Here is a 21803-nt window from a genome sequence, read left to right as displayed (position 1 = left end):
CACATGACCCTTTTCCCATTGAAAAAAAAAAAAGTTGGATCCAAAATGGCAGACTTCAAAATGGCCGCCATGGTCACCACCCATCTTGAAAAGTTTCCCCCCTCCCATATACTAATGTATCCATATAAATGGCCCACCCTGTACAAATGTTAAAAAAGACACTGATTGAAAAAAGAATTACAGTAGTCTATTCTAGAAGAAAATAATGCATGAATGACTTTCTAAAAGCCAGAAAAATTAAGAAAAGTCTTTATTTTGCAACGATTTTAAACTGGAAGAAATTACTAAGAGAAAATAAAAGAGGAAGAAAATCTTTAAATGTGTACACAGTTGGTTCCATATAGAGAAAAACACAAACAAGGGAATATTTATCAACACAGTCATAGAAAGGTACAGACCTTGCCCTCAACAGTAGTCAAGGTCATGATCTTCATGCGGCTGCCCTCTTGGCTGGAATTTAACAATTTAGTAAACATAATAACAGTCCAAGAAAAACATTAACTACATGAGTTAATTTACCATAGTTACCTTTCATCTTAACAGAGATAAGCCTGATGATTTTATTATTACTATTATTATTAAAAATATTATTCAAATTTAGCACCAGTGGTATAACACGTTTTTTTTTTTTTGCTGAACACTGTTTATTTTACCTGATAAAAATACAACCTGTTACACTGAGTTAAAGTAATAAAGAGACACTTGCGTTCCATTAGAGGTAGAGTCCCCCTCTGTGAGAAGCAGGAAATCAACAATGTTGAGGTTAGGCCAACAGCACAACATGACCATGGAATGAGTGTCCCACAAACTCAGCATTTCCTTAAAACAAAGGGAGAATTAGAGGTAGACTTAGGTTTATGAGTGAGCTTAGTTTGAATTCACAGAAACAAAAATAATAATAATAATAAAAAATACAGCATAAAACCAAGAAACAGGCTTTCCACTGTTTTTTCTTCTTTAAAGAAAGTTTATCATGATATCCAAGAAGAAAACAGCATGCTGTGAGAAACTTTAAAAACCACGGGATAAATATTTGTGGGGGTTCTGATTAATCAAGGCATTCATGTAGTCTAAAAACTTCAAACATTGTGTGTCTATTAATGTTACTGAAACCCGTTAAAATTTCCTCACCTCTTCATTTAGCACATACATCAAGCTTTCCACCACTTGAATCTTTTTAACACCTGGGGCACAGGGACAAACAAAGAAAAGTATTTACTGTATTCACTGATCACATTAGATTCCTTTGCAGGGATTTAAAATTTAAGGCAATTAAATATAGATATTTGACAGTCATATAACTGATTTCAATACTTGAAAAACCTAACAATTACCAAAACACTAATGCAATAAAGGAACATGATTAAAAAAAAAGTCAATTTCATCTAGTAATTATCTAAGCAGATGTTGACTTTGTTAATTAAATATTCAGATATAATAAATATCTGTGAAGATACTTATTTAATTGTGTTCATTTATTTAGGGAAAGAACATGTAATGTTACCAGGCAATAAAGTTGAGTCCAGAACATTGCCAAGCGACATCTTCTGATCAGGGCCCATGCACCAAAGGGAAAGAATATTTTCACCATTTGCCTACCAAAGAAATAAGATTAAATAAAATAAAAGAAATAAGTTGAGTTAAATTTAAAGTCTAGGCAAATTTCACGATTAAAGAATTCATAATTAAATATCTGATATATTAACAAAGTTATTCATGGTGGTGCATGGTGAAATTAACCATTCTAGAGAAATATACTGGTGTTTATAGGAACCAGATGTGTCAAAAATGTAAGCTTGCATGCTTAAAATTTAAACTTATAAAATCAGTAATCAATCGTTAACACAGAGAAAATTGTATAGATGTATGATTTTGGTCAAAAATACATTTTCAAAATGTATATTTTAATGATGTTTTGTATATATTGGGTAACTAGTGTATATATATATATATATATATATATATATCCTAGTTATTAACTTTCAAGTATGTTCAATGGTCATTTTGAAAAGTAAATAATTTGGATCGTTTTTTTCTGTAGACAAGACAAGGGCACACTGACGCAAACACATTGTTCCACGTTCCATGAGGGGTTTCTCATCTAAAAATACAGGGAGATCCAAAAACAACTGCAAGCATTACTCCGATCATGATGTGCATTTCACTGCCAAAACAGGTCAATGCTGCTGAAATGCAACCATCTCTGAAGATCTCTTTAGTGGAGCAGAAGTCCATGTGAATGTGGCTTTGAATCTGAAATAAAAGGTAAACAAAAAAAAAAAAAAACACTGAAAATGTTTTACAGGCTCAGCTAAATGAATAAATAAATAAAAATTTAAAAATAAATATGACTATAAGGAACACATTTGGAGGATGAAAAACAATCTATTTCATGATGAGAGTTACCAACCTCATTTAAGGCGACTAGATCCATATTTTCAACCGCTATTGATACACAAGAAAAATAAATGAACTTTGCAATGCAACACCAGGCCACATTCAAATGAACCATATGTACTGAATGTTTGTTTTAAAAAAATGCATAGAAACCTTTCTGTGTCTTTTCCAAAGCAAGACTAGATACATGAAAGAACCCATCATGGACAACAACGAAGAGATGGTACAATCCTATAACACAGGAAAAGTAATTTTACAACTAGGCTTGTCACAACCAGGAGATTTTAGCTGACAATTTAAAAGGCGCTGTATACAATTCTGGAGATACTGGATGACTGACGATGTTGATGACTGATTTCTGCAGCAGAGCAAAAACACCAATATCTTCAGTGCTCCTTTAGAAGCTCTGTGTCCCGTTTGCAGAGCCAGGGCTGGATATGTATTGGACTTTTTCAAGCACACAAACAGAACAGGAAGCTAGCAATAAGTGAGGAAACATTTGCTGATTTTTTCCCCAAAAATCTTACTGAATTGAAATTGTATACAGCGCTTTTAACTGTCATAAAAATGACTGAAATGTATATAATGACATTTTGCTTATTGCTAAGAACTGTAATAAAACCACTAAAATGCCTAGGAAAAAAACATTGCACAAGCCCTCCACAAGTTTTACAGCACCAAATCAGACAATTTTGCTTAAGAAATCTGCTTATTTTACTCCGATTCTAACTCTGACAACGCTAATGTCAAAAGAGACATTTATTCTATGGGCCAGATATGATTTTAATCTAAAAACAAATTATTACAGGACAAGGGAAAGTCCCTGAAACAACAGATTTCAAATGGATATACCTGGACTATTTAGTGCTTCATGCAGAATTAGACACTTGTAGGTCGTCTCATGGCCATCTGATAGGTTCTGCTGCAGAGTCTGATAAGACAACATTAAATTCTCTTAAATTATATAAAAATATAATCATTATATTCCAATCAACCAAAGCATCATGACCACCTCCTTGTATCTACAATAATCATCCATTCTCTCAGCTTCACTGACCATACAGGAGCATTTATCACAGAGCAGGTATGATTTGGGTGGTGGATCATTTTCAGAGCTTCAGTGACACTGAGGTTGTTGTGGTGTTTTAGTGTGTGTGTGCTGTGCTGGACCAAGTGGCTCAGACACAGCAGGGGCATTGAAGTTTTTATACCAATCAATGTCACTGCTGGACTGAAAAAGTTCACATCTGCAAGGTGGACCAATAATGTGGGCGTGTCTAATAGACTGGACAGAGAGAGGACGCTAGACTCGCATTGCCAGAGTCTCTACGGAGAGTCCAGTACCTTTTGCTACTTAACATGGCCAAGATTCATCTACTACTGCATGAACAGAAATTTGACTGGCACTCAAAAGGAACAATCACAAGTCTGATTTTTGGCATGACATGTAGGCAGAGGCCATCTTTGATTGACATTGGACCAGTACCTAATAGTAACTGCTTGTCCAGGTCGCGGAGAGGCCAGAGCATTCCCTGAATCACTGGGTGCAAGGCATAAACACACCCTGGAGTGGGCGCCAGTCCATATACACGAGTGACACATACAAACATTCACACCCATGAACACTTAGTCACCAATCCACCTACCAACATGCATTTTGGACTGTAGGCATAAACCGGAGGACTCAGAGGAAACCCACACAGACAACACACCAAACTCACAGACAGTCATCCGGAGCGGGACTTGAACCCACATCCCCAAGACCCTGGAGCTGTGTGACAGCTCCTGCAACACAGTACCACCCATTTTATGTTAATAATAAAATACAAATTTCAAACCAGTAGCAGAGCCAGTACAAAAGGATACATGGAAGTGCATACATGCAGATCTATAGATAGTGAAACAAAATGCAGCTGGCAGAATCCTGACAGAGAGGCCAGGTTAAAGCACCCTCCATTTACTTGTGGGCAGCACATTTATGGCTGATTAACACATCATCACCACAGCAGTGTCACTGCAGTGCTGAGGATAACGCACCACTCAAATCTTACCTGCTTTGTAGTGGTATTGACAACAGAAGAAATGCAAAGTGCTCTTGTATAGTCAGTGGAGCTGAGAGAAAGGACAGTAAATGTGGAAACAAGGAGCTAGACATAATGGTATGATTTATCAGTGTATAAGAACTGTTTAATAAGCATTAATTAATTGAGAGCTATGTCAAAAACTTACTTTGGTCAAAATGGTCTTTTTCAGGGGCACATATATAATGTGAAGGTTGCCATTCCTCTCTCCGACAAATAAAAAACTCCCCTGAGGGCAAACACTCACAGCATCCACAGGAGTGTCTGTACAAAACACAGATGGTCATTTATAATTTTATTTGTAAATAACAGCTTATCAGATAAAACAATAATGAGGAGTATAAATGTTTGGTTACCAAAATAGAGGTGAGCAAGTATGGTTTGGAAACTTGGGTCAAAGAGGACCACAGTGGCATCCACAACAACAAGGCAGCAGTTTTGGTTATTGGAGGCATAGATCCTGGGGTTAGCCTGCACCTATTAAAAAAAAAGTAAAAGTTTAATTTAGTTACTCAAGCAGGGCTTATATTAATGTGCAACATTTAAAAAATAATTAAAAGATATATAGTATACATATGTATAGTAGTATATAGTCTATGTATATAGAAAGAACACTTATTTAGTCAACAAATGGTGGATTGTAAACAAAAAGTATTGGTCATGATTATATATAAATATCTGCCCCTTAAAATATCCCCTCCAGTAAAAATCAACTGACTACCCCTGTTAATATCTGTGTGCCATTTTAAAACACTGCATCATAAACAAAATATATGCAAAACAAGATTTTCAATATGGCGGTTTTCTATTAGCTAATTTTAGTGAAAACTGTCTATATATTTGCTGAGTTGAACATTTTGGAGAGGCAGTAATTACATGAAAAAAGGCATCTGCATGTACCGTTTGGATGACAGTGGCATTGAATTTTTCATGTATTATTATTATATATTTATTTTTTTTCCGTGACAGTGGCAAATGTTCCACTGTGGAACATCTGGCAGTAGCCTACGTTTAACTAGCACTTACCTAAACGTAGTGTGCCTAAATGACCATGTGCTAGCAAAACATCGGCGCCTTGCATGCTAGCAAACAGACCTTAAAGCCAAACAAGTGGAATGTTACAAACATAGCATCCCATATTAGCACATAGCTCAATGTAACTGTGTTCACGGATCACTAAACTACAAGCTGTTCCCATGCTAACATCACAATAAATGTCTGTGTCAGAGCAGCCGAGAACTTAAAGTCATTTATAGGTGCCAGTACCTACTGGCAATGTAGGTGGTACATCGCATTGGCAAAATTTACAACTCTGCATGTCAGGTACTTGAAAGCTGACATTTCAACAAAGATAATTATAACTTTCTGAATTAGGCTCATAACATATCACACGCACTTCTATCCATACACAATCCAGATTTCCCCTAAAATAAAATAAAAAAATGTTTTCAGTCTCATGCAATGTTTGGACACCCCTGAATAAGTTATCTTATTGATTTTCTAAGTGACAATAAATTAATAGCCTCTAGATGGAACAAAGGTCACAATATCCATGGTATATGAAGGTTGACTAAGTTGCTGAAATTTAAGGCCTTTAAATTAATAAATTATTTATTTGTTGGCTCATAATGTGATCGATTTGTAAGTTTATAAGTGTTTCCCACAACTCCACACAGTATTTCATGTATGGGATTTTGAAAGCACAATACAGTATATAGAGTGACCGTTGATTTAGAATTTCCTTGGTTTTATGTAATATTGTTTTTTATGTAATATTGCTTTAATGTTGTTTGTGTTGTTACAAACATAATTTATAATCTATTATGACACCTAGAAATGTGTTTTCATAGACCCTCTCTATTTCAACATCATTAATCAGTATTTTTCTTGATTTGTCGATTTCCAAATTTTTATAAACTTTGATTTACTCAAATTCAGTAACTTGTTAGTATTAAACCATTTTTTAAACATTTTTAGTTCCTGTTCCACTGTATTTAGAAGTTGTTCAAACTTTTTCCAGAGCAATCTAAATTAGTATTATCAGCAAATAAAACACATTTCAACAACAGATGTCAAGGTACAATATGAACTCCACGTGACCTTTAGTTCAGATTTGTTATTGTTTATTTGTACATATTGATATCTATCATCAAGGTAACTCTTGAGCCATGAGTATGCTACTCCTCTAATTCCACATCTCGTCAGTTTATTCATTAGTAAGTCATGATCAATAGTGTCAAATGCTTTTTTTTAGGTCTATAAACACCCCAACGTTATACTCCTTATTATCTATTGTAGTGGAAATCTCCTCTACCAGCCGCATCACTGCCTTCGAATTGGACCTATTTGCTCTTAAACCATACTGAGAATCACTCAATAAACTGTGTTTATTTATGAACATATCAAGCCTGTATCCAAATACAGGTGCATCTCAATAAATTAATAACAAAAAAATACATTTTATTTCAGCAATTCAATTCAAAAAGTGAAACTCTTATTATACAGCTGCATTACAAGCAGAGTGATCTATTTCAAGAGTTTATTTCTTTTAATGTTGATGAATATGACTTAGAGCCAATGAAAACCCAAAAGCCATTATCTCAGAAAACAATAAAAAAATAAAAAAATGGTTTCCTTTTGTATGAATTACTGCATCAATGTGGCGTGGAATGGAGGGGATCAGCCTGTGACACTGCTGAGGTGTTATAGAAGCCCAGGCTGCTTTGACAGCAGCCTTCAGCTTGTCTGCATTGTGGGGTCTAGATTCTCTATGGTGTTTCCATCAGGAGAGTTTGCTGGCCAATCAAGCTCAGTAATACTGTGGTTATTAAACCAGGTATTGGTACTTTGGGCAGTGTGGACAGGTGCCAAATCCTGCTGGAAAATGAAATCTGCATCTCCATAAAGCTTGTCAGGAGAGAGAAGCATGAAGTGCTCTAAAATTTCCTGGTAGACGGCTGCGCTGACTTTGGACTTGATAAAACACAGTGGTCCAACACCAGCAGATGACACGGTTCCACAAACCGTCACTGATTGTGGAAACTTCACACTAGACTCAAGCAGCTTGGATTGTGTGCCTCTCCACTCTTCCTCCAGACTCTGGGACCTTGATTTCCAAGTAACGTAACGTGTACTGTGCACTTATATGTCATTGTACAACTTACAATGAAATTTGTGGCAGTGAACACACACACACTGAAGTCCAAACTTTTTTTGCCTTGGCAAAGTAAAGACGCTACTGACGTTGTCTCTGGGTCACGAGTGGCTTGACACCAGTTGTAGCCCACGTCCTGGATACGTCTGTTTGGTGACTCTCGAAGCACTGACTCCAGCAGCAGTCCACTCCTTGTGAATCTCCCCCAATTTTCTGAATGGCCTTTTCTTGACAACCCTTTCAAGGCTGCAGTCATCACTGTTGCTTGTGCACCAGTTTCTAAAACACTTTTTCCTTCCACTCAACTTTCCATTAATATGCTTGGATATAACAGGGGGGTGTCAATGACTGCCTTCTGGACATCTGTCAAGTCAGCAATCGTCCTCATGGTTGTGTAGCCTACTGAAGCAGACTAAGGCACTGTTTTAAAGGCTTTGGAAAACTTTGCAGTTGTTTTGTGTTGATTTTTCAAATTTTCTGAGATAATGACTTTTGGGTTTTCATTGGCTGTAAGCCATATTCATCAACATTTAAAAAAATAAACACTTTCTGTTTTCATTTCATTACGAAATAAAAGACTGACTGCAGATGTGTGTAACTGGTTTCATTGTAGATTCTATGGTATTTTTTTACCAATGACATATCAATTTCAGTCCAGTCTGTAGATTTTTTATTTTCAAATTTATTTACCATACCCAGCATTTCCTTTTCCTCAGTTCCCCTAACAAAAATGGAGTGAGAGGTTTTATTGACAATAACTTCACTTACACCATCTTTATTTTTTAGCTCCCCAATATCTTTCGCTAAACTGTACCCAATGTTTACAAAGTAGCGATTAATTTGTGATTTCTTTTGTTTTATTTATAATTGTATTGCCCTCTTTTTACAAAGTAATCTAGATTGTCTTTCCTGCCAGGACCTTTTAATGCTGTTTAACACACTCCTTATTTCTTGAGTACTACTCATATACCTCTCCAGTAATGTCTGATAATGTTGCTTCTTACATCTTCCTTATCTCACACTAGTTGATTTTTCTATATCTTATATTTGTTTTCTGCTTTTGTCCTTAATTTAAGAAATTTCTTGTATAGTATTTTTTGTTAAAATACATTTGCTATCCGCTTCAAAATCCATGGTTTGTTTGCATATTTAATCTATCTTGTTAATAATTTTAAAGGACCACATAACCATATACATTTTTCCATATAACGCAATAAATGCTGGCAAAAAAAAAACTTCATATGCCTTATTTTGATCATCGTTTGTATACACCTCTGTCTAGTTTTGCTGCATTAAGTCACTCCTGAGTGTAGCGATAGCTCCTGGAGCTTTAAGTATACATTATCTAAGGCATTTGACAAGTTTATTATTCCGATTAACTGTAAATAGCTCACATCCTTCTTGTGCCACTTCAGACGTTTACTTTTTATCAAGCTATTTCTCCGATACTGCAATAATATGAAACTTCTGCTGTTAATAGGTTTAACTGATAAGCACCTTCCATATTCACATTATTATTGTACTGTTCTTTAGTGCAATTCTCACAGTTGCAGCTGATGTTATTATAGGAGTGATTTTCTGCGTCAGTATTATTTCCGAAATACTATTATTTATGTTCCATGTGTGGGCGCAGCAGGTGGTGTCGCAGTCACACAGCTCCAGGGGCCTGGAGGTTGTGGGTTCGATTCCCGCTCCGGGTGACTGTCTGTGAGGAGTGTGGTGTGTTCTCCCCGTGTCTGCGTGGGTTTCCTCCGGGTGACTGTCTGTGAGGAGTTGGTGTGTTCTCCCCGTGTCCGCGTGGGTTTCCTCCGGGTGACTGTCTGTGAGGAGTGTGGTGTGTTCTCTCTGTGTCTGCGTGGGTTTCCTCCGGGTGACTGTCTGTGAGGAGTTGGTGTGTTCTCCCTGTGTCTGCGTGGGTTTCCTCCGGGTGACTGTCTGTGAGGAGTTGGTGTGTTCTCCCCGTGTCCGCGTGGGTTTCCTCCGGGTGACTGTCTGTGAGGAGTTAGTGTGTTCTCCCTGTGTCCGCGTAGGTTTCCTCCGGGTGACTGTCTGTGAGGAGTTGGTGTGTTCTCCCCGTGTCCGCGTGGGTTTCCTCCGGGTGACTGTCTGTGAGGAGTTAGTGTGTTCTCCCTGTGTCCGCGTAGGTTTCCTCCGGGTGACTGTCTGTGAGGAGTGTGGTGTGTTCTCCCCGTGTCCGCGTGGGTTTCCTCCGGGTGACTGTCTGTGAGGAGTTGGTGTGTTCTCCCCGTGTCCGCGTGGGTTTCCTCCGGGTGACTGTCTGTGAGGAGTGTGGTGTGTTCTCCCCGTGTCTGTGTGGGTTTCCTCCGGGTGACTGTCTGTGAGGATTTGGTGTGTTCTCCCTGTGTCCGCGTGGGTTTCCTCCGGGTGACTGTCTGTGAGGATTTGGTGTGTTCTCCCCGTGTCCGCGTGGGTTTCCTCCGGGTGACTGTCTGTGAGGAGTGTGGTGTGTTCTCCCCGTGTCTGCATGGGTTTCCTCCGGGTGACTGTCTGTGAGGAGTGTGGTGTGTTCTCTCTGTGTCTGCGTGGGTTTCCTCCGGGTGACTGTCTGTGAGGAGTGTGGTGTGTTCTCTCTGTGTCTGCGTGGGTTTCCTCCGGGTGACTCTCTGTGAGGAGTGTGGTGTGTTCTCCCTGTGTCCGCGTGGGTTTCCTCCGGGTGACTGTCTGTGAGGAGTGTGGTGTGTTCTCCCTGTGTCCGCGTGGGTTTCCTCCGGGTGCTCCGGTTTCCTCCCACAGTCCAAAAACACACGTTGCAGGTGGATTGGCGACTCGAAAGTGTCCGTAGGTGTGAGTGAATGTGAGTGTGTGTGTTGCCCTGTGAAGGACTGGCGCCCCCTCCAGGGTGTATTCCCGCCTTGCGCCCAATGATTCCAAGTAGACTCTGGACCCCCCGCGACCCTGAACTGGATAAGCGCTTACAGATAATGGATGGATGTTCCATGTGTTTAAATGTTTTGAAACTTTCTATAGGGTCTGCAAGAGCGACCACCAACCCACTCCTCATTATAAGATATAAGCTCATCCTCCTCACTGTCTTTGATTGGAATTAAATCCTGCTCACTAGGCTCGGTCATTTAACACAGTCTATTTATTACCACAATATCCACATCGCACAAGCCTGTATTTATCAGTGTGTCCAAAAAAGAAGTACTGCAGCCAGGACGAGCGTTTCGATTTGTAAAATTCAGCATCTAACAGCTGCAACATGGAACAGGAAATTCCAGTGAGGATATTCAGCCTCGTAACGTTAGTTCATTTAACATTCAGTCTTAGCATGATAATGAAGTACCTGTTCAGAAGGAGAGATTCTCACTAGAGTGTCCACTTGATAAAGAGCGCTGCCCTGCTCCGAGTCACTGGACAAACGCACCGTGTTCGTGTCCTCGTTTATCAGAAGCTCGACGTTATTCCACATCATTAAAACTTTAGAAACGTGGTTGATACGTGACTTTTCTGGCGAAGTGTCAGTGGTCTCGGTGATACTCTTTTGTATGAAAACAGTCAGTTAAATCGATTTTGTCGCAAAACTAACCCGTTAGACCTTATTCAAAAGACTTAAAACTACTCGCAGCCCTTCGCGCATATATTGTCCACTTTTACGACAGAATAAAGGCGGATATTTTGTGCTTTTATATAGTAAACATTCAATTCAACTACAGACTCCATATTAAACTCGCATTTGGCGCCATCTAAACGTTTCCCGTGTAATCGGGTGCACCGCTCAAATCCCCTCTTACTCCCTACATAGTGCACTAGGTAGGTCATTAGACTATGGATTCTACACCAATATAGTGCACACTGTGCTAGTGAGAGGTCGTACACCTTATGAATTAATGTAAATAACTTTATAATAGACATGTGATGCCCTCTGAGTGTAGAAACAGTGGTTTCATGAACCATTCAGTGCACTCCGGAGGGCGTAGGGAGAAATTTGGAATTAGCACCGAGTCTCAATTTCCGCCTCCCTCGAGCCACTGTTTTTATTATACACTTTTATTATTGACGTTATTTTTATTATTTTACTAATATATATTTATTAGTAAAATAAATGTTTACTCTCCTTGCGTCATGTTTTCGTCATATCTTTATCCGGTTTGTGTATCCTATTTAGGAGTGTTTGTGTCCAAATCTCAAATGACTCCTTGTTCCATTATATATAGTGCACTAAACAAGTCCAAATATTATACTTAAAAAATTTGAGTGGTGTACAAACTATGGCTGGATAAATGTCGTCATCATCATCATCTTCTTCTTCTCCATCCTTTTCAGGGTAGCGGTGACAGCAAATGTATATCTTGCAAATGTTATTCCTTATTTAAACGTTGAACCCCTTGACTTATGAAGTGCACTATACAGGCAGTAGAGAGTAATTTGGGACGTACCCTGTACTAAACGGTCAGAAGTTTATGTGTCCAAATACTTCTATAGTTTGGTCGCGCTTGCGGCGTTACCGGAGTTACACCAAATTCTGTGACCCTAGTGGGCGCTACTTCATAGCTTTGGAATAGCTATATTTGTGACTCCAACTGAATCTCCCTATAAACCTTACAAACATTCCGATTTAAGTACATTTATATAATTAATATTCAGTGGGGTCACAAATTCTGACGGCAGCTGTCAGAAACTGTGACCCCTATGCTGGACATGAATTAGCGCCCTCTCGGGTCACAGGACTCGACGGTCACAGAATTCGGTGTAACACAGGTGTCGTGGCCGATTCAGTTCCCCGTCCAGTTCATGTTCCTTGAGTAGGCGAGAACGCGCGACATCTACGGAAGCCGAAACACAACAAAAAGTACTAAGTAACGGATAACACAATCCGCTTTGAAAAAAAAGTTTTATGCAGACGTTTCTTAATAATTTTTTGTCTAATATAATTAAAAAAGCTAAAGGAATGATTTGTGTGTTTTATTAAGTACAATAAAGACATTTTATGGAGACAGTAAAATACGATTTTATTATTTTTAAAATGTTAATTGAGTGAATGAAACATTTATGCACGACTATGTAATAGGCATTTACTCAGGGATTACTATCATTAAAATAAAATAAAACAAACAAACAAAAAGGAGGCTGGATTTTAGTCAGGTGAAATAGTCCAGATCTGTTCCCCTGTCATAAACACCTTAAAGTATCCCTTTTGTGATCTAGTACTGATGTGTGTGAGATATTTAGTCATTATTAATTAATAATGCACAGGGATTAATGTAAGTGAATATAAAAACACAGATTTCTGTAGGGGGAACACTTTTAGACAGGTAAAAAAAACATCTGTCCAGATCTGTTCACCTGTCATAAACAAGTCAGGTATTATGTTTTATTGAAATAACTCATCAATATTTTAACAATATTTGTTTGTGAATCTTCGCTGGTGAGTCTTTGCTGGCCTGTGTTTGGAGGAAAAAAACAGCGTCAGAATCGTCAGGATGGATCCTACAATTTACACACGAAATTGTTAATTATTAATCACGAGGTGTTTATCCGCCCAATGCTACGAAAGAACAAAAAATATGTAATTCGGAGACGGTGTTCCACCTTTCAGTTCGTTGGTAAGAACTTTAAGTTATAAAATATTATCCACCACTTTCACGGCATATTCATGCTAAGATGAAGGCATTCATAGGATTTAATAGAAAATAATACATCGTTAACCAGTTTGCACAATTTAAAACTGTGCCCATCTAATTGTTTTACCCCCCACCCCCAATGCAAATCGCTTTTTGGATTAGTACCCTTATTTCTGTGCTTCGTTCGTGTATAGTGTCTATAATTTGCTTGTTTTTTTAAATAGATGGTCAGCTCTTTCATGTGAGATGGTACAAATGAAAGATGGTACAAAAAGACAAAGAAAAGTTGTCATTGGTCCTGAAGAGGCCAACCAGATATTTACAGAATTCCATGCAAGTGCTATAGGCTCCCACTGTGGAATTCACAAAACGAAGGATGCCATGTCCAAAAGATTTTTTGGGCCTGTCATGGGTGTGGATATCGAAAAATGGGTATGTAAGATTTCTTTTTTGTTAATTGAGGTTAAGTATTGTAGTCTAATAATATTTTATGTTACAGGTTTCCCAGTGCAAAAATTGCCAGCTTTCCAGGGTGACCATTAAGCAGGAGCCTGTTCACATCCCTATAACAGTATGTGTAATGCATTCAGCACATATCCATATTCATTCATTTTGTCTTAAATGTCATATTTGGCTTATGGGAATAAGATTAGGCTTTTTTTAAACTGCTCTGTGATAGTGCATGTTGTTAACAGCTCTTTATAAATAAAATTGAACTGAATTAATATCACCTGATTGGAAAATGTGTTTACACTCTCTTTAATAATTTGTTTTACATTTTAAGGTACACAGTTCATTTGAACTTGTTGGAATGGATCTGATTGGAAAACTAACAATGACAAAACGTGGCAATCAGTACATTTGTGTAATGATTGATTACTACACAAAATGGACTGAAGCATTTGCCATCCCTAATAAGACAGCAGAGAAGGTCTGCAGAATGCATTGTGCAGTTTTTCTACAGATTTGGTGCACCAAAAAGAATCCTAACAGATCAGGGCAAAGAATTTGTTAATCAGGTTGGTAAATTTACAGTTAAATGTATTTAGAATTATAATTAAGGCGAAGGTATTACATGTACACATTTTTAAATAATCTGGCTGTATGTAGAATGTGTAGTGTTTAAATGTAGTTAAAATAAATCCCGCTAGACTTCCTCTTAAGAGATATTAAATTACTTAAAAAATCAGTTTGTTGAAAACATTAAAAATGTCTATGGACATGGATTAACATTGTGGTAAATCATTAGATGACATTAGCAGTCTGTGTCATGTCTGTGGGGAGATAAGTCAGCTGCAGAAAATTTGTGGGTAATTAATAAATTGATGACTTATCAAAAATTAGCATAAAGACCAATAAATATATCAGACAGTTGTTGATGTTTTGAACATGAATGTGTTACACAGATTGCCTGGGACAGATGTGGAAGGTGGTTCCATACCAGCTGTGTTGATAATCCAGCACTGGATAAAGAATACATGTGCACAGCATGCGTATAAGAAAACTAAAACATGTGAAATAGTTACTAATTTAATACTGTTAATTCTGTATATAGCGTATTGTTAATACTGTTGTTTTTTGTTGTTGTTCCTATAACATTGGACATATTGCTGTTCTAAATAAGACCTGGAAATAAAATAAAAATGTACATATAAGAACTGTGCTGATCAAAGGTGAAAAGGTTTATCCTTATTATATGTATTAAAAAAAGTTTTCTGAACTAGGTACAGGTGAGAAATTTCGCCTGTCTAAAAGTGTTCCCCCTACAGAAATCTGTGTTTTTATATTCACTTACATTAATCCCTGTGCTTTATTAATTAATAATGACTAAATATCTCACACACATCAGTACTAGATCACAAAAGACTACTTTAAGGTGTTTATGACAGGGGAACAGATCTGGACTATTTCACCTGACTAAAATCCAGCCTCCTTTTTGTTTGTTTGTTTTATTTTATTTTAATGATAATAATCCCTGAGTAAATGCCTATTACATAGTCGTGCATAAATGTTTCATTCACTCAACATTTTAAAAATATTAAAATTGTCACTGTCTCCATAAAATGTCTTTATTGTACTTAATAAAACACACAAATCATTCCTTTAGCTTTTTTAATTATATTAGACAAAATATTATTAAGAAAAGTCTGCATAAAACTTTTTTTTCCAAAGCGGATTGTGTTATCCGTTATTTAGTACTTTTTGTTGTGTTTCGGCTTCCGTAGATTTAGCACTCGGTCGCGCGCAGGGTGATTTCTTGAATGCGCGTTCTCGCAGACTCAAGAAACTAGTGATGGGAATTTCGGCTCTTTTTGGGGAGCCGGCTCTTTTGGCTCGGCTCTACATAAAGAGCCGGCTCTTTCGGCTCCTAAATGGCTCTTTGTTTTACCACTTATTTCCACTGGTACAGAACAATATTATCTATATTTTACATGACTGTATGGACAAAATATTATTGTTCAATATTAAAAATAATAAATAGTGTTGCAATGGCCAATTGTTTTTATGGCTGTCTTGTAATAACTCACTGATTGCACTCACACTCTCAATTGTATAAATAACTGGATTTTTAATTTAAACACCTTAATAAAAAATCACTTGTAAACTCTGAAATACAGCCAGTGGGACCCAAAAGGTAGGTATTACAAAATAGCTTATTAAATTAAATAATCATCCATTTCTGGGTAATAAAATAAACAAATACTCTGCAAATTGCAAAACAGCAGCATTCAACGGTAGTGATTAAAACAACCACAACTATCAACAAACATTTAACTGATTTAACATTTTCTTCAACTATTTTCTGGAAGGCAGATTGGCATTCAGGAAAACCAAGTGTCTCAGCTCGGAGGGTTGGAGGGTTGGAGCTTGCTTGTTGTTCTCTGATTGGTTGAATGACAAGCCTTAGAAAAAAATGGCTCGGTCTCAGACGGGAACCGGCTCTCATCGTTCACTTACAAGAGCCGGCTCTTTGAACCGGTTCGTTCGCGACCGACACATCACTACAAGAAACATGAACTGGACGAGGAACTGAATCGGCCACAACACCTGTTCTGTTCCTGATTCTTGGAACATTGGTTCTTTCCAGTGAACCACGACGTTTCTACAAGTTTAGAGGGGAACCCTGAATACGTTGTCAGCGGGGGGCGTCGCTGTGGCTGAATACAGCACCAGAGCCACAGATAAACTGTTAAGAGTCATGATAGGGTCATTGTTCTTTTTTTTTTAACCGTGGAGTCAGATCAGAATGACAGAACACTCTTGGGTTGAAATAGAGCGGAGACTGAGCCAGGCATTCTCATCCATTTGAAAGAATGGTTAGAAATTCTCGTAAACACACTCCTAAACCTTGTAGAAAGCTTTCTCAGAAGTGTTGAAGTTGTTATAGCTGCAAAATGGGCTGACATCATATTAAACCCTATGGTTTAATAATAAATGAAGGGCACAAACACCAGATTTAAACAATAATCTTTACTTTATTTCAGATTTACTTTGTACAGATCAGATATTCCAAAAGACAAAATCACTATAAAGTAACAGCATTGATATCACCTTGAATGATATTCTGCTTATACCGAAAGCAATTTTTGTTCTACAGAGAGCTAGAAATGGGGGGGAAGAGGATCAGGGAGTAAAGTGCATCAGGATTGTAGCGCCTTTTCCTCACCAGACATTCAGGAGAATCACATGCCCTTTGCTTTTTCTCTTTTTTACTGGAACTGTTCCAAGATCTCAGAACATATTGATGGCTTAAAGCAGACTTCTCCTTCCTCCTCCACAATCATTTCTGTTAGACACACACGTCAAATTCAGAGTAGTGGGTTTAAAAAAGATAAATGTATCTTCTTTTAACCGTTTCTTTAAAAACGATTATGATCTGAATGTTTCAATTCACGAATACAGCAATAACATGTATCCAAACCCATCAAATCATGGACAAGCAAATATATATATATTCTTAAACTGAGGATTGTGTCACGTGGCATGGCAAAACCAGTGGACACACACACAAAGAGTCTCAGACACACACAAACACACACCTCACACAGAGATGAACACACTTGTGCAATGTGTTACTGAAGGCGCGTGTGGTATTGCAGGTATAAATAATGAGGAAAAGGGACAAGGGGGAGGATTTAGAATGTTTGGTCATCGTTGCAGGACTCGGTCCAGTGGCCAAACACCTCGCAGATGTCGCAGTAAGGCCTCTCATCATTGGGGCTACCGTGGTACGCAGTGTGCGGTGGGGAATCAGGCTCCTGCTCCTGTGTGGGACAGTCTTCTGTGTCATGGAGGTCAAAGCAGTCACAGATGTCGCAGAAGAGACGTGGCGGGGGTTTCTTTTTGGTTTTAGTCTCAGCCAGGCTAGAAAGAGGGAAGTAGAATATAATCAAACTTATAGTGGTATGCAAAAAGTGAACACTGCTGGCCCAGTGCCAGGTTCTGTTGATTTTTCTTAATGAAATAATTGAAACATATCCCCTAGATAAAAACTCACATCAGGTTCAAAACTTAAGCGTTTAAGACCTTTTTACACTGATGTTAATTTTAGGATCTGGAGGATACAAACCCATAAATTATGCAATTAAAAAAATAAATATATAAAACAAGTCAATTTGTGTGCAACCCAATTTAGAAAACATTGGTATCAACGTCAAAAGACATTAAGATTCCAAGTGTGTTAACTTGTTGAAAATTTAACACAATAGTAGCCATTCACAGTTAATGAGCCTCTCTCTAACTCATTTATCACTGGTCAGTTTTTGACCACCAAGCCCCTTTGGTCCAGATGTTATTGGTGCGGTGGATCTTTTTCAGCAGTGACACTGACAGTTGTAATGTGATGTTGGTATAAATCTGACTCTATTGCTGGAGTTTTCACACATTGAGTTGAGAAAGTTTCACACTCAATTAACATTCAAATAGTAACAGCCCAAGAGCAACAGACGTCCGAAACAGACTACACTTGGTAGCAACAGCAGCAAAGAGCAACTACAAGGTAAACGTTTCTAATAAATTGGCTGGTGATTTTTTTAAAATAAAGTTTTCAGTACATTAGCATATTAATTTTGGGTCCTGAAGCTTTTATGTACCTACTAACAAACCACAAGACAACCAACCCTGATTTTTTTGTGATGTGGCTAATTCAATATAAAATTTAATGCTTAAAACGTAAAATTATTCTCTGCATTAAGAGTGTAGAGAATTTAATGTTGGTTTGGCAAGGAAAATGTAGACTACCTGTCATGATTATCCATCTCACTGGTGGTGTTACCATTGAGCGCTGCTTCAGCCATCTTCTCCAGTTTAGCTTTCAGCTCTTCATTTTTGCGTTGTAGGTCCACAATGACAGAGTTCAGGAATTCAATCTGTTCCACAGAGATGACGTGTTATTAGTTTTAATGCTGAAGTAAGAGAGGTTTATTATATCACTTCTCACCAGTCCTGCATAGGGTGGCCACTTTCATTACCCCAAAAACAGAAGACATAAGAACACCCCCAAGATGTGAACAATCACATGAGAAGCAGGAGAGCATGATACTACAACACACAAAATGAAAAGAAAAAAAAACTGTATAACAATGTTCACAAGTGATCAAAAAAATCTATTACTGTTATTGTTATACCTGTAAAATATGATGCCTACATGAGTCATTTCCTCGCTGCCTCCAAAAGGAGTTTCTCGTCAGGAGTGTGCACACACTTCTTTCTGCAAGGGTCACATGGATCTGAAGCTCTGCATTGACACTATCTACCTTGAGACAATTCCTCTCATTACTCCACAACCTGCTCATCATTGAAATCACCCCTAGTATTGGGAAGGAAGCAGCTCGGAAAACAAAAACTTTACCATCTACTTGAATTATCTCTGGTATGACATTAGGTCCCTAGGCAAGGCAAGGGACACTGATGATGATAATTATTATTTGGATTAACAGTTATCTTCGGAACTATTATAGTATGTGGCACTGTTGGTTTTACAATTTACAACCTCACAGCTTTGCTCATCATGTATGGGGTTGGACATATCTATTCACTGGTTACATCATGAACTAAACCATAACTAAAGGCCTGGATTACAGTAGGTACAGTGAGAATGAATTGACTGTTGGTATGTAATTGTGATTTTTGGAAAGAAGAATAATGGAAGCTCTAATAAATTCATGCGGGAGAAATGCTGATTACTGAAAAACTTTGTATTACATTTAGTTGTTAAGACCTCTGTTAAGTATATTTTTAAAATAACAATTATGATTGCACAGTACTGTCAACCCAGATAGTAATGAATCATTAGCCCAAATATGGCCCATATCGGCAGTTTAGCCTTGAATGATGAGTCTAACGGCATCAACTCTGTCAAAGGTCCACCTTATATAGGCCAGATATCAGATGTGTTGCAGACCAAATCTAGACCCATCAATATTTGGCCTATGGCTGCCGCACACAACACTTGCTAGTGGCACAATTGAACCACGAGTCCAAAAATGGTACAGATTAAGACCAAATGTGATTGCTACCTGGGAAACTTTTTTTTTTTTAACTACTTTGAGTTATATGAAGCAAAAGTACAATTTTAAGACTGTAAAGCTAAGTCTACCTAATAAATAATCTCACACTGCAGAAACTGTTATTCTTTTGTCTTTTCATGGCAATGATATGATTACTGATTCCAAAACTTAATCAACTGAATACAATTTGCAATTATATTCTGTTCTTCTGTTCTCCTCAGTCAAATGGCACAGCTCATCATGAACTTGATGCCCAACAATGGATAAATCCCAGGGATTTGTGTGAGGAGGGTTGCTGACAAGCAATTTCTTCCAGAAAAATGCACTACATGCATCACAGAAAACGTATTAACTATTAACACACACCTACAAGTCACCAATTAGAGAATTACTCCAGTAACTCCTAAAAAAAATCTACATTAGTACTCCTACATACACACAACATTTGCACTTTGTTACATAACAGCTTCTTTTTGGTTTTCTTGCAGTATTAAATTTAATCACATTAAAAACCCATTTTAGGCAAATAAACAAAGACAGAGCAGAGCACAGACAAAAAATAAAAATAAAGCAGGGCTGCAAACTCTCAGTCTTTAAAAATCTGGATGATTTGAGTTATACAACTATTGTGTTGTGTCAATATTATTAAAACTGGGCAGAAAATGAATTAATTGATTCAGTTTGCGCAATGATTTCCTACACAATGTATGTGTCCTAGTTTCTAGTCCACATCCTTACTGTCCACTGTCTAGAGAGGCGGCTTTTTAAGTAGTCTGCAGTCCACGAAGCCTCATAAGAGACTGGGACACTGGACAGACAATGACGACATCACTGCTTGTACACTCCCACCACACATAACCTAAGCTCTCAATTACATTAGAGTTAAGGGCCATAGACTCTGCTCCAGTATAATTTAGGCATACTCGCTCTGAAGGATCAGAAATATGGACAAGACTTTGGATGTGCTGTGGTCAAATGACAAATCTATAGGATGAGTGCCACTTGAATAAAGTTTCTTTGAGGTTTCTTCTAAACACTCTAAAGGAAAAACAAATGTAAACACTTTTAGCCTTCAACATCTAACACACAGCACTTCAGCAGATAAGCAAGTGTACAAAGCTCCCTTAGCATTACATCATAAAAGCATATTTAAAAAAGTGTATAAAAACTATATAAGCCTGCTTTTCTGGAGTGGGCACATTAAAATGTAATATGCCGTCTATATAGAGAAATTACTAGGTTTTGAGACAGACTCTATATATCCAACTGTCCACAAATACCTTTAAAAAGTGTGCTCTAGAGCAGTCCCACTTTGGAGTGAGGCTACTATGTCCAAAGCCAAGTGTTGGCTGAAGGGTAATAAAGTCTAGCCCTTCAGCCACTTTAGAAAGTTGTACTTTAGGTGCCTATATACTGAGGATAATTACATTTAAGAAATTTGTCCCAACCTAATCCATTTTAATTAGGTTTAAATAATTAGCAACTAATTAGAAGTATGAAATCACAATTTGAAAATGGTACACAGTATAAATTGTAACACTGAAATTATTTTATACAACAAGGCACAGCAAAGCAACCAGTTCCACTACACTCTGTTGACGCGTGAACAATAACATTTTGCTAATTCTGCTGTTCTTCATATCTGTTTTTGTTTTTTTTGATTTGTTTTCAACATAAAATATGCAGGGTACAGAATGACATACATATGCAGTAAAATTATTTACCACATGGTTCAAAACGTATTTATACCACTGAAATCTCAAAAAAAGGACTGCCATAAGTGCCATAAACACTCAGTTGTTTTTGAATATATTAAATTGTATATTTTCACTATCTGATGTGAATAAATGGGATAGTACATTGGATCTGAGGAAAAAACAAAAAAATCCATCCATTATTGCTAAAAGTTGGCAGCCCCTCAAAGAAAATTAAGCACATGCACAAATGAATTGGATGAAACACTGTTACAAACCGCTGCCTGATTGAGGGAAGCATTGCCAACATCAAGGAGGAAGGGAAGAAAAGAGGAAGAAAGGAGGGACGAGAACAGGAAAAGACAAAACAGAGAATTAGAAAT

General features: G+C 37.6%; 2 protein-coding genes across 5 annotated transcripts in view; both read right to left on the bottom strand.

The window, feature by feature from the left end:
• Window positions 1–11339, bottom strand: part of LOC136677105 (kinetochore-associated protein 1-like) — a 44755-nt gene extending 33416 nt beyond the window's left edge. Inside the window, exons 1-11 of the mRNA XM_066654520.1 lie at window positions 10940–11339; window positions 4835–4955; window positions 4627–4742; window positions 3250–3328; window positions 2551–2628; window positions 2411–2445; window positions 2143–2253; window positions 1505–1595; window positions 1132–1184; window positions 707–819; window positions 399–450 (exon numbers count right to left, since the gene is read on the bottom strand). Coding sequence (XP_066510617.1) covers window positions 399–450; window positions 707–819; window positions 1132–1184; window positions 1505–1595; window positions 2143–2253; window positions 2411–2445; window positions 2551–2628; window positions 3250–3328; window positions 4627–4742; window positions 4835–4955; window positions 10940–11068 — 978 coding nt within the window. The 5' untranslated portion in view covers window positions 11069–11339. The remainder of the gene's footprint in view (window positions 1–398; window positions 451–706; window positions 820–1131; window positions 1185–1504; window positions 1596–2142; window positions 2254–2410; window positions 2446–2550; window positions 2629–3249; window positions 3329–4626; window positions 4743–4834; window positions 4956–10939) is intronic.
• A 5368-nt stretch (window positions 11340–16707) lies between these two features.
• LOC136676334 (CAP-Gly domain-containing linker protein 1-like) overlaps window positions 16708–21803 on the bottom strand; it is a 51624-nt gene continuing 46528 nt past the window's right edge. For 3 of the 4 annotated variants that reach the window (XM_066653251.1, XM_066653254.1, XM_066653252.1), the window contains 2 exons: window positions 18459–18586; window positions 16708–17582 (listed from right to left, as the gene is read on the bottom strand). In XM_066653251.1, coding sequence (XP_066509348.1) covers window positions 17354–17582; window positions 18459–18586 — 357 coding nt within the window. In that variant the 3' untranslated portion in view covers window positions 16708–17353. Of the gene's footprint in view, window positions 17583–18458; window positions 18587–20207; window positions 21705–21803 lie in introns of those variants that run through there. The other variant, XM_066653253.1, reaches the window with a different exon arrangement.

This window comes from Hoplias malabaricus, chromosome X2 (genome assembly GCF_029633855.1).
Source record: "Hoplias malabaricus isolate fHopMal1 chromosome X2, fHopMal1.hap1, whole genome shotgun sequence".
In the NCBI taxonomy this organism is placed as follows: domain Eukaryota; kingdom Metazoa; phylum Chordata; class Actinopteri; order Characiformes; family Erythrinidae; genus Hoplias; species Hoplias malabaricus.
Note: the sequence above shows the minus strand (reverse complement) of the source record. Positions and strands in the feature narration are given on the sequence as shown.